This window comes from Xyrauchen texanus, chromosome 7 (assembly GCF_025860055.1).
Source record: "Xyrauchen texanus isolate HMW12.3.18 chromosome 7, RBS_HiC_50CHRs, whole genome shotgun sequence".
Classification (NCBI taxonomy): domain Eukaryota; kingdom Metazoa; phylum Chordata; class Actinopteri; order Cypriniformes; family Catostomidae; genus Xyrauchen; species Xyrauchen texanus.
In genome coordinates this window covers 50,535,677-50,548,176 of record NC_068282.1, presented here as the reverse complement: position 1 = coordinate 50,548,176, position 12,500 = coordinate 50,535,677, and the positions used below count along the sequence as shown (strand labels likewise).

Sequence of the window (12,500 nt, the reverse complement as noted above, 5' to 3'; positions counted from 1 at the left end):
GCATTCAGAGATGATATTCTTCATCACGATTATACAGAGTGATTATCTGATTTACTGTAGACTTTATCAGTTCACACCAGTCTGGCCATTCTCTGTTGATCTCTCAGGTCACAATGTTAATATTCACATCAACCATCAGAATGGGGAAAAATGTGATCTCAGTGATTTGGACCATTCTAAAAGTAACTCTAAAATTATTTCAGGACCGTTTCCTCATGTTGTGTAAACTGACATATAATTATATTTAATATGCATGTTTAAAAAAAGTAGTTTATACATTTATTCAAAATATTTGAAGATTTACTTGGTCACAGTTTGACACGTTTTTGTCATTTTGCACGTGATTGTGAATTGCTGTTATTTTTGTTGACTAAAATTTATATAACATGATATGATCAAATATTGACTAAATATATAGGACATTCATGTCAAAAGCAATTTGCAATTCATGTCAAATAAAAATTTGAACTAAAATTATAAAAAAAATAAAAATAACGTTGTGTGCGTTCTTGAGTTACTGTTAATTATATTGAGGACCTTCTAACTAGGTAAATTACGAAAATATTAAATTTACTTATATTTAATTAGTTTATTGGCTTCATTTGAGCTGTTTAAAAATGACCAACTCCATGTATTCCATCAATAAATATATTTTATTGCATATATGAATTGATCTGATGAACGCATGCTAAAAATCGGAACCGTCTCTTTAAGAAAACGGCGCTTTGGAAAAGAGCGTCTCGAATGGCTCCTTTACTGCATCCGTGCTATGTGAGATTTAAAGTAAATGTTTGTTGTTTTGATGATCAACTGACTGTAAAGAAATCAGACGTTTTTAGTCGCACAGCGCAAATTTGGTTGCATGCGCAAGTTATTTACGCGTGTTGTTGCAGGTTGCCTCATAGCCTACACCAGGGGTGTCCACACTTTTTGGTGTGATGATCTACTTTTAAATGAGCAACTCAATAAGATCTACCAAGTAAAAAAACACAGTTTCATTTAAAATAAGAAAATGCTTGTTGGGACTACTGCATGTATCCCTACATGGAATTCATCTTGTAATTAATAAACAAATATATAATAATGTTCAATGTTGATATCATTCAGTTTTAACACTAAACCCAAAACACCTACAGCACAATAGATTACAATAGTCAGGGCATTTACCAGTAAATATTGACCAGGCCATGTTTTGTTTATTCAGTTGCCATGACAACGCGTACGCACAAACCTAGTTGTCATGGCAACTGAATAAACAAAACATCGCTTGGTCAATATTTACTGGTCAAGTGCAAGTCAGACAGAAACTAAAAGAAGGAAAGACATTATATTTATTTGTATTAAAATTTAACGAAAGTACATTTAAATTTTGTGCGATCTACCAGCATTGCCTTTGCGATCGACGTATTGGCACCCCTGGCGTAGAGGATCCATCTTCCGATTCATCTAAAAATTTACATTTTTTTCCAGACCTACTCAAAGATCAACAGTTTCATTAATATCTGTGAATTATTCCGTAACGTGCTCGTGAAAAACATGGGAAATCTGACAGTAGTACAGCGTTTATGCTTATGCGGCTGAAGCCCGTTGTGTTCGTCTATGCAGCCATAGCGGGTTTAAGTTTAAACCATCTTTTTTATGGCCTGTTGTTATCAATGTTTAGTATCTATATTCATAAATGCATCTGTGTAATGAACTCAGAGTAGTTCAATCAAGGCATTTCCATTTTGATGTGTGGATCTCGTTTGTCTAGCTACGGCCGTGTGTATGCAGCGGATCCTTACGCGGCTGCACTGGCCTCTCCGGCAGCGGCGGCGGCAGCGTACGGAGTGGGAGCGATGGTAAGCCACGCCTCTTTCTTGCAAAGAACCAATCAGTTGCTTGTGAAAACTCCCCAATGCTCACTTACAGGCTTCTAACCGATGTTGATGTTCCGCAGGCGACACTCTACAGAGGAGGATACAGCCGGTTTTCGCCATATTAAACACCTTAAAGAACACTTCCAGATTTTCAGTCTCTCTGATACTTCAACAGCCGGTGACCTCGGAGGGAAAATTCAAATCACACTTTTGGACAAACATAATGCGAAACAACACGTCTGTTACGATTGAAACTTTCAACAAGGAATGCAACTATAAATCAACACATCGAAGAAAGTGGATTTAAAAAAAAAAAAAAAAAAAAAAAGGAAACACGATAACGTCGAACACTAAATGGTAACTGAGATATCTGACTGAAACTGCTTGACCGATGAACTCAAATCATTTCTTCCTTCGGCTCGTCTCTCCGCACATATGCATGCAGTAATGGCTTTAGACTGCCTCTAGTGGCCATTGAACTACATGTGCACAGAGTGTCAGGACTGCAGTGAACAAATTTATACGTCACCCGTCACTGTTTCACACTACAATAATTCTCAATATTCTTTAAGAAACGCAAGAGACATTCATCTGGGCGCTCTTGTCTCTGGTTTGCGTGGATCCCATCGGTTCTGTGCGGGAGGACGATGCTATTATCCCAAACGTGGCAACATGACGAGAGACAAGCGTCACGGTCTTCCTTTCTCCAAGAAGATCTTTGATGAAAGGAAACGCCAACAGTTGTTACAACTCGCAGAACTTTGATGCACACGAACGGGACGATGTGTCATATTATTCCGTCTTGCTGAAAGCTTTGTGTTCTTTAAACAGTACCTCCATTCAGACCGTTTTGAAAAGGCATACCTTTAAAATTAAATAGTCATTATATGCAAGTAAAACTAGAATAGACAAAATTTTACCAAACATTATTGTTATTAATTATTATTATTATTATTATTATCGTCATTAGTTTCTCAAGGTTGTGTGTGTTGGCTTTGACGAAGGGGAAGAACACATCCTGAACCCACGTGAATAAATAAAAGACGGCAACACCGACGTAACGACTACAGCAAGTGTTTGACTGATGCGAAGAACTTTTATTTTGGTTTCATTTTTGTCCGATTTTGGGATTGAAGAGCCCCTTTCGTCGAATACCGACACAAGCTTATTGGCGTAGTTTTGTAAAATATGCAATTGGGCCCAAATTTCAAAGAGATGGTGGATCGTTAAAGAACTACATGGTATTTTTATTGTTTCGTGGTCTTTGCAGAGTGTGTCCTCTCCCTTCAGTATATTGGTATTTTTGCTTTTTGGTTCCAAAGATAAGTCGAGCACATTCTGGATTGTGTGTAAACGTTTGTGTAATGCTATTGTTTGGATTCTTTTTTGTATCAATTGGTTTTTGATATTGTTTGAAGTGGCTTGAGAAAGGCTGGAGCATCTTATAACAGTCCAAGAAGGCCGCCTGGTCACATGACCAGTTTCTTTATCTGTGAAAACACACATGCATTTCATGTTTTTGGCAGGACATCCATTTCAGTAGATAGAAAGTTCTAGGTGTAAGTGTAACCTGGTCAAGGACTGAAAACATTTGGCCATTTTAGAGTTTCCAAATTGATTTCGCCACGATTTGTGAGGACGAGGGATCTTCCGTTGACACTAAGAGTCCGAAACGTTGTACCGGGCCTCGATCTGACCACAACACTAAACCAGACTGCATTTGTGTTTGTTTTGCTTTTCGTTTATGTTCAAGAGGTACTTTGCAGTCTATGCATACATTTTCCACAGTATTATTTGAGACCGAAATGTCTCCATACCTAAATTCTGGCTTTTAAAGATGCTTTTGGAGAAGACACTTCAGATTTGCTTGTTTCTCTTCTGTCTTTTGTCCATTTCCCCTGTCGCAGCTGAACGGTTGGTTGCAGATAACTTGGACTTCTTCTCCATGAAGAGATGGAATGTTTGAGTGACAGTTTGTCTCCTGAGGATGGAGTGAAACGGCTGAAATCCCCTCCATTCGTGCAGTAAAGGATTAAAAATGCTGTCTCTTTATTTTCCATTCTTGCACCTTATGAATATGATACCTGTTCCACATACTACCCTTTGGTTTCCAGTGTAACCGTGTTTTTGAGTTGAACTCTTTCTCTCTCTCTCTCTCTCTGCATATTCTGATTCCATTTGTGATGTAATTTGTATCTGAATGTCCATATAAACTTTTTTTTTAAACAATCCCTCGAGTCTTTCATTTTTACTGCATTTCCCATTTGAATGCACTGTTAATCCTTGTGCTGCAATTTAAAAAAGTTACTCTGAGGTCCTCAAAAAACTGCCATAATATATATTCATATTATTTTAGTTCATTTCTTTAATCAGCATCAGTTCTGATAATAACTACCAAATATTCATTCATTTTCACGATTTTAACCCTTTAAATGACCGTTTGTTTACATAATGCCACATTTATTATTTTCCATATACTAAATGCCATGGGGATATTTTAGTTTATTTGACGTTTCACAGTCTGGGATATGTCAGTGATTAGCGACAACATTTGCACAAAAAAATTATGTATTAAAATCAGTGTCAATTAAAAAAAATAAACACCCACTCAGGACCTTAGAGGACAAAAATGTCTACGTCAAACAACTGCCATAAAAATATTATATATTAATATTATTTTCCACTTTCACTGAGTTTGTTATTGTTAACCAGCATCAGTCCTCATAATAAATACCAAATGTTCCTTCATTTTCAGGATTTTAACCCTTTAAATTACAGATTGTTTACATGATGCCACTGTTGTTTTTTTTTACACACACACACATTTCTCAGTACATACATGCAAAAACACACAATTTTATCTGCATCGTGTATTCAGTTGTCCTGCAGGTCTCTATAATACAGGGAATAGGGGAAAAGCTTGTATTTGCTCCATAGGCTAAACATGAGAAATGGCGCCATCTGGTGGAAAATATTAAAATGTACATTTTGAAGCCAGTGCTCCAGAATGAAAGCATAATATCATATAATTCATAATTTTATGCTTTAATGGCACTGGGATCAAATATTGCATTTTTAATGGGTTTCAATAGGGACAATTTTCTGTCCTGAAGTCCCTGAGTGTGACTATTTTGTGTACACATACACATAGTGTATTATAAATGTATTATTGGAACTGAGGTTGAAATATCAAAATTCCCTCAAAAATACACACCTTTGCCAAAATGTATGCCTTTGGCATTAACAGCCAAAATGATCAAAAAAACAAAAATGTCCTGAAGGTCGCACAAGGGTTAAAGGTCATAATGAGACGTTCTCAATTGCTTTCAGGTGAATAATGTCAAAGAATTAAATTGACCCAACAGTCCTGACCTCATTGATGAAAAGGCACATTGAAGGACAGCAGGAGCCTTTAGTATGAAAATACACCTAATGTAATTCATGTTCATTCTTGGCATGTCTATAAATGCAAACTAGCTGCTTTAACACAGTATCATTGTTGACCGATGTCCACTCCGACATCTCTGGTAGAAAAAATTGAGGAATAAATATTTATACAGTAACTACGTCACTTATGTTCAGATCTGATCCCAAAAAAAAGCACATTACCACAGTTTAATTCTGAATGCTTCTCCTGACTTGACTATAGATAACATACATACAATGTTGGGTTAGTCTAAAAAAGTAATTAATTACACACACTACTGTAGATTACGGTTCTAATTACTCTGAATTACTGAAAAGTAGTTGCATTAATTATTATTAATTACGTTCTAAAACCCTGATCAACCTCGACCAGGTGAAAAATACAAGGATAGAGGTGAAACTGTTCTTTTAATTCTTTCAAATAAATCAAATGAATTATTCATGAAATGGACAATGAATTAAAGGGTTCAGTGTTAATTTAGAAAACATATATTTTAACAAACATAACATTTCGATTTTAAATTCACTATTGATTTATATACAATTGTTCTAGAGTCTAAACCGTATTTAATGCAATTACGTCAGAAGTAACTAAATAAATTACTGAAAATTAAGAGTAATCCCTTACTTTTTTCAGCAAAAAAGTAATTTAATTACTGTATATTTATTAAGTACATAGCAATGCATTACACCCAACACTGCCTACATACTATTAGTCATTACTCACTTTATTTTACTAACTTATTAATGGTATAATTTTGCATGAGGTAAAAGTGTCTCACCTCAGAAAGGTCCCCCTGTGCACGCCGCAGTTGGTTTTGTGCGTCAGAGCAATATGGAGGTCACGGGCTTCATGTCACATGACATTCAAAACTAGAATGAAAATATTGATATGGGTTATTCTCAAAAATATGTTGACTTCACGACTTTCAAAACATACAACATTTCAGTTAAGTTCTGTTTAAATGGTAATGTTACAGTCCTGATTGTGTCGTCATGGCAGTGAAGTTGTAAAACTGGATGTAACTTTACACAGATGTGGTTAGTAAGTGATTGACAGTAAAATCATGTAAACACACACAGCACACTTGCCCAAATTCCCAACAAACAAATCCAAATGACCCAATCTACTAAATATCCTTTCCTCATATGCTGCCACCCTCCCCATCTCCAAGCTCCACTCCAGAAATGGGGGCGCTCCAGTTGACTTCCATCCCTCTGTCGGGCAAACATCACACTTGTCAGGACCAGAGTCTGGGGCAAAACGAAATCTGAGTGCCCAGCACTTCACACACAACACTCTGAACCTTCAACTAAAACCCCTGAATCTCAACACACCACCAAAGAACATGGCTTGTGTCTCTATCCGATGACTGGCATTGCCAACAGGTGGGTGTGGCTTTAAGGCCAACCCTATATAATCTAGAGGGGGTCCAATAGAATCGCATCTCTAGATGCAGACTTGTTTTTTAGAATCCTATCCCACACTCCCTCCTCCAATACCAAGTTTAAATCTTTCTCCCATAATCTCTTGAGAGAAGTTAAAGCTCCGCCCCCAGCCTCTGAATTAGCAGGGAGTAACACACTGATGCCTCATGACCTTTCCCAAAAGCAGTAATCACCTCTCTTAGAGTATCTGCCGCTTTAGGGGGGTGTGCTACTCCTAAATATAGTACCTAATGTGGCGCTGCTGCAAATACCTACAAAACTGAGATCTGGGATTCCCAAAATGTTGAACCAAATCTTCAACAGGTCTCAACACCCCACTGTCATACAGGTCACCGAGTGTGGTAACCCCCCTCACAATCCACTCTGACCAGCAGAAAGGGGAATTATCAATACATTATTTATGTATCAATAATGAAGCCCTTCTGCTCACATCTCTTGAAAACCTGTTTATTAAGGGGTCAAATTTAACTAATTAAATCACACAAAATTGCTGGGATTAAAATGCCCAAATACTTAATGCCCTGTTTGGGCCAATGGAAGATGCCCGGCTGGAAAGCCGATACTGGGCAGTACACTGGCAGAGCCAAAGCTTCAGATTTAGACCAATTGACTCTGTTTCCTGAGAACTTTAATATTCCCTTCCAACTCCTCGAGTTCTCGTGCTTTAAATATTTTGGTGAACCCCTAAATCCGCCTTAAGTGCCTCCCAAGCCACGCCCACAGAGGACACAGAGGACCAGTTGGTCTCCATATAAACACTGATTTCAGTCTTTAGCATTTGTTGGAATTCAGGATTTTGCAAAAGGGAAACATTAAAGCACCAACTATATGATTTCCTTTTCTCCATATGTTGCAGCAACATTTTAATCAATTGATTAAAGTCTCCTCCCAATATTATATCATGAGGGGTTCCAGCGGCTTGCAACATCCCTTCAGGATCTATAAAGAAGCTCCGATCATCAGCGTTAGGTGCGTAAATATTAGCCAAAATCAACCTTTGCCCCTGAATTTCTGCTAAAACAATAATGACTCTAATTAATCTTTAATCTGTTTGAGACATTTGAATTGTAGATGTTTATTTATCAATGTAATGACTCCCCTGCTCTTAATCGAGCCAGCACTAAAGAACAACATGTCAACCCCATATCTTCCCAAATTTTCAGCATCCTGTAGGAAAGATGCTGTGACGAGGAGGAGCGCGGGGCTGAGCCATGACTAAGCACGCCCGGCTCCTAATCGGGCTAATCACCCGAGGAGAGCGATAAGTGCAGCGGGATGCGGCAGTGAGAGAGAGCGAGAGCAACACGCAGCTGCCGTGTGTGCATTTATGTTTTGTGTGTTTTTGTTTAAGTTAAAATGTAAATATTACTTTGACTGTTCAGCCAGTTCCCGCCGCCTCCTTCCACATTTTTAACCCTGTGACTTTGGTGCCAAAGCCGGGGAAGGAGGGGGATGCGCTGTCATGGAGTCCTCGCCACTGCCGTCTGCCCAAAGGAACAGCCGCGGCCGTCCACCAGAGGATGGAGGAGTCACTACTGCTGCCTGACGGGAAGAGGGGCGTTCCATCCACCAGGGGTCAGAGGACTTGCTCAGGTCCACCCCGGGGAGGAGTGGCTGTCATCCACCAGAGGGTGGAGGAGTGATCGAGGACAAGACGATGAAATGTCTGGGAACTGGCGAGCACCTTTTTCTCTCTCTCTCTCTCTCTCTCTCTCTCTCTCTCTCACACACACACACACTGTCGCTCTGCCTCATCCTTTCCCTCTCTTCTTTTTATCGTTTTCCCTACACTTGTTCCCCTCCCCAGCTCTAGAGAGGTGGGTTTCTTGACTGTTTTTTGAGGTAATGTCACTTTGGCCCTCTGGCTGACTTTTATTTATGAAATATAAAAATAATTAAACAATGCAACATCCTTACAGTCGTGTTTCCTCTTAGAAATGGTTCATAAAGGAACTCCCGACAGGCCAAGCTTCTGACTTCTGAGTCTTTTGCCACTACAATGCTGATTATACCCTAACAAAAATAATAGTGTGCTATATAAGTATTTACGTGGTAAGAATGGTATTTGTTGGGTAGATTTGTCTAATAAACATGTCTAATATTTAAGGGATTTTATAGAACCTAGATGTTCCACATCAGACATTTATGTAGGTAATAACTAAGTTCATATTTAAACATACACATTTCACATCTGTTGGATATCTGTGTCCCATTAATGGACCCTGTTTAAGGAGTTTTTATCAAAAAATGCCCACCACACAGATTTGGAAGTGTCACATTTATTTTGTGTTTTCTACCCCAAATGAATGGGTTTCATTGTGATCAGCTCATTATCCATGATGACTAGATTCAGACACAAACATTCATATTCGCCTTTCAAATAAACAAACGTTGATTTATACATAAAGTGCTTTTGTTATATAGAATATTAGGATGCTCCTCCTCCTGAGAGCTCCAGTGATGCCGACCCAAATGAAAGAGCTTTATGTAGACTTTAAGAGCCATTAAAGCCATTTTTCCTGATTTACAAACAGATCGATTGAATTATATCCCATCCTGTGGAAGCCTGAAGTTCCAGTGTTGGTTTGAGATTGGATTGTCATCGTCTGCTGGTTTGGATTTCAGTTCTATTCATGGTAGATGATTCTACAAACTGGTTTTCAATTAATGAGGGGGGGGCGGCCGACCAAAAGGAGGGGAAGACGACTACACGATTCCATATTTGGCCAGATCACTGAGCTCCATGTCGCCAAAAGCCTCCCATGGGCAGATCACAGTGATGTCTGTGTAAAAAACAGAGAAACGAGAATTTATACGATATTTAATATTTTCATTTATATAAATTTCCCTCACTGAAAATTATATATTCCCTCATTGGTTTATATCAGGGCTGCCCAATACGTCGATCGCAAAAGCAATGCTGGTAGATCGCACAAAATGTAAATGTACTTTCGTTAAATTTTAATACAAATAAATATAATGTCTTTCCTTCTTTTAGTTTCTGTCTGACTTGCACTTGACCAGGCGATGTTTTGTTTATTCAGTTGCCATGACAACTAGGTTTGCGCATACGCGCCTAGGCGCGTATGCGCAAACCTAGTTGTTATGGCAACTGAATAAACAAAACATCGCCTGCAGTAGTCCCAACAAGCATTTTCTTATTTTAAATGAAACTGTGTTTTTTTTAGTTGGTAGATCTTATTGAGTTGCTCATTTAAAAGTACGTCATCACACATAAAAGTGTGGGCACCACTGGTTTATATCATAGGCATTTTCAAGATAAGAGAAAGAAACTAACAGATCGGTGGTGAAAGTGACTAGAAGAGACTTTCACGTTTTGTTCTAGAACATACAGTAAATTACACATAGCCATTTCTCTATTATGGATTTTCAAGCCCTTGTGTCTTTTAAAAATGCATGTTGCTAACCCGTCGCTACATGAGGACTACAACAGGTGTGCATTTCATAAAGCACGTAGCTCACATGCTAATGGGAGTTGTAGTCCTTAATGAGCATTCTGGTGACAAAATGACACAGTAGCTACAACATTAAAGTTTGAGGTATGACTGTGTGTCATTTATGCTCTAGAACAAAACGTGAAAGTCTCTTCTAGCCATTTTTACTCCTAAATCTCAAACAACTATTTAAAAGACCCTGTCTTCCAGGTTTTGGACTACAACCTGAACAGCCCTATAGCTGTTCCCATGAGATTAAGAGACTAATGTGAGTTACCTGTGCCAAGACCCTCCATTCCAGGGATGTCATCTCCAAATCCCTTCTGGCCAGGTTTGGGGGCCTTGCTCTTGAAGGTGCGAGTGGTCCTCTGCTTGAATCTAGGGGGTGCCTTCTTGTCTGCTGGTGCTGGGGCGTCCATTTCTTCTGTTTACTAGAGTGAAAAAACTGTGATTTTACCATCTGTCTTTGATTCGATTTGCTTAGTCACTGTTTTGCATTTCTCGCCTTTAGATCTTTAATCCTCTCCTTATCTGGTCTTTCACCTTTTCTCACTCCCTACTGATGTCCTCAACAGATTATCTGTTAATCCTGCTATTTTGGGATCTTGTTAATCCTAATCCACTGGATGCACAGTTAGCTAGTTTATTTACCAACATGTATTTGCCATGTGATATAATGTACCGTGTGAATAATAAGATGTTTACATAATCTCATAGCCCTAATTCCAGCCATTAGCATCACATTTAGAATAGCCTCAATCTGTCAGAAATGTGTCAGAGCAAATCTGTCTTTGCCTAAAATACATTTTAAGGGTAGAATGTTTATTGTAGCTACATTTAATCTTGAAACTGAAAAGCACCCACAGAGATCAACTATTAACCTCTAGGACTATATCTTTAATAGCAGAAGGATGCGACCTAGATCATTTGATTAATAAAATAAGGTTTGAATGAAAATGTCTGTCCTTTATATGTGTAATTATGCAATAAGGCATAATTGTTAGGCACGATGCTAAGTGTGACTAATATTTTTACAAGATGCAACAATCTAGAGTCCCTTATTGCTTTTATAAAATGGTCACAACATAATAACAATATTAAGGACACAGATGTTCATTTATATTTTATGTTTTGTAAATAAAATCATTAAAAGTGCTGTAAGCTATTTTATTTAATGGAAAGGTATTCCAAAAATTGTCCTACACACTGAAAGATATCACTGAAATAAGTGTTGTGAGATATCTCACCGGTCTCTGTGACAGCTCTAGACTGTGTCCGTGGTCTCTGATGCTTTCGATCTGTCAATCATTTTGCACGTTCTGATAGTTTTGTAGCTGCAGCGAATTATTGAGGCTTAATGCCATTTTTATGCCATGTTGTTCATAACAGTTGCCAGTTGAGGGCGCTATTTCACTGCTGTTGTTTTTAACTGCCGTTTCTGCATGATGTCGGTCTCAATAAAGCTCATTTGGTATCTTTGGAGGGCGGGGTTTTGGGAAGAGGGGGTGTGGCTAATCCAAATGCTCAGTCTCATGGAAGTAGAGCGGCTAAAATCACTACAGCACCTTTAAAATCCACCCTTCAGAAAATATAGTCCCTGAATAATACAGACCAGAGCTGTGATTGATCATGAATTCAGCACGGCTGTTGATCAATCAACATCCAGGACTGGAACTATCCGTTATATAACATGTTGTAATCGTTTTATAATAGCAATAACGCACACATGACTGTGCTATATAGTGCCTAACGATGCTCATTTGCCGTGACCGTATTCCTATCTCTGGAACTTTCTGTTCTATATCTTCAATCCTGAGTGTTCTGCTCGCCGTAGATTATTCTGTCTCAGTAACACTTCAGTGTATCATCTAAATGAATATAATCTGAGCTTTCTCATTGCGTTGAGCTGTAAATGAGAATATCCATCTCAGTTGTTCTGTCTCAGATCAATGTTCCTTGATGAGTCTCTTACCGTGTTCTGGAGGTCTTCAGATTCCGGATTGTTCTCTTCTCAGTTTCTTCTGGATGTCTCAGATTGAGCTTGTGTCCTGTGTGTTTGGCGGCCGCTTTTATAGCGCTTGACTAATCCTCTCATCCTCAAACTCCTGCTACAGAAATAGATAGAGGGATCTAAAGATTGACATTTAGAGGATTTGAGGCACTTCAGGCTATTCTGGTGGTGTTGTGGATAAACATGTGAGAACATGTGTTTGTTTATAACATGTGCTGTGTGTGTGACTGACGTGTTTATCAATGTCAAACACACATGAGCACAGACATATATGGAAGACATGTGGAGAATGTCTATTCA

The 12,500-nt window shown here is 38.5% G+C and overlaps 2 protein-coding genes across 7 annotated transcripts in view; one reads left to right on the top strand and one right to left on the bottom strand.

Moving 5' to 3' along the window:
- rbfox2 (RNA binding fox-1 homolog 2) overlaps positions 1 to 2,192 on the top strand; it is a 49,837-nt gene extending 47,645 nt beyond the window's left edge. For 5 of the 6 annotated variants that reach the window (XM_052129872.1, XM_052129870.1, XM_052129869.1 and 2 more), the window contains 2 exons: positions 1,754 to 1,841; positions 1,940 to 2,192. In XM_052129872.1, coding sequence (XP_051985832.1) covers positions 1,754 to 1,841; positions 1,940 to 1,984 — 133 coding nt within the window. In that variant the 3' untranslated portion in view covers positions 1,985 to 2,192. Of the gene's footprint in view, positions 1 to 1,753; positions 1,842 to 1,939 lie in introns of those variants that run through there. The other variant, XR_007970912.1, reaches the window with a different exon arrangement.
- A 6,811-nt stretch (positions 2,193 to 9,003) lies between these two features.
- Positions 9,004 to 12,240, bottom strand: LOC127646348 (retinal cone rhodopsin-sensitive cGMP 3',5'-cyclic phosphodiesterase subunit gamma-like). The gene is made up of 3 exons (XM_052129910.1): positions 12,162 to 12,240; positions 10,467 to 10,620; positions 9,004 to 9,517 (listed from the first exon to the last, which is right to left on the bottom strand). The coding sequence occupies exons 2-3, from the start codon at positions 10,606 to 10,608 to the stop codon at positions 9,441 to 9,443; spliced, it is 219 nt and encodes a 72-aa protein (XP_051985870.1). The 5' UTR covers positions 10,609 to 10,620; positions 12,162 to 12,240; the 3' UTR covers positions 9,004 to 9,440.
- Positions 12,241 to 12,500: the final 260 nt, after the last annotated feature.

What these genes read in the sequence shown, in the direction of transcription:
- LOC127646348 (XM_052129910.1), bottom strand. Translation starts at nt 10,608, where the DNA reads ATGGACGCCCCAGCACCAGCAGACAAGAAGGCACCCCCTAGATTCAAG. An exon ending in AATGGAGGGTCTTGGCACAG is followed by an intron (nt 9,518 to 10,466) that starts GTAACTCACATT and finishes TTTTTTACACAG; the next exon opens with ACATCACTGTGATCTGCCCA.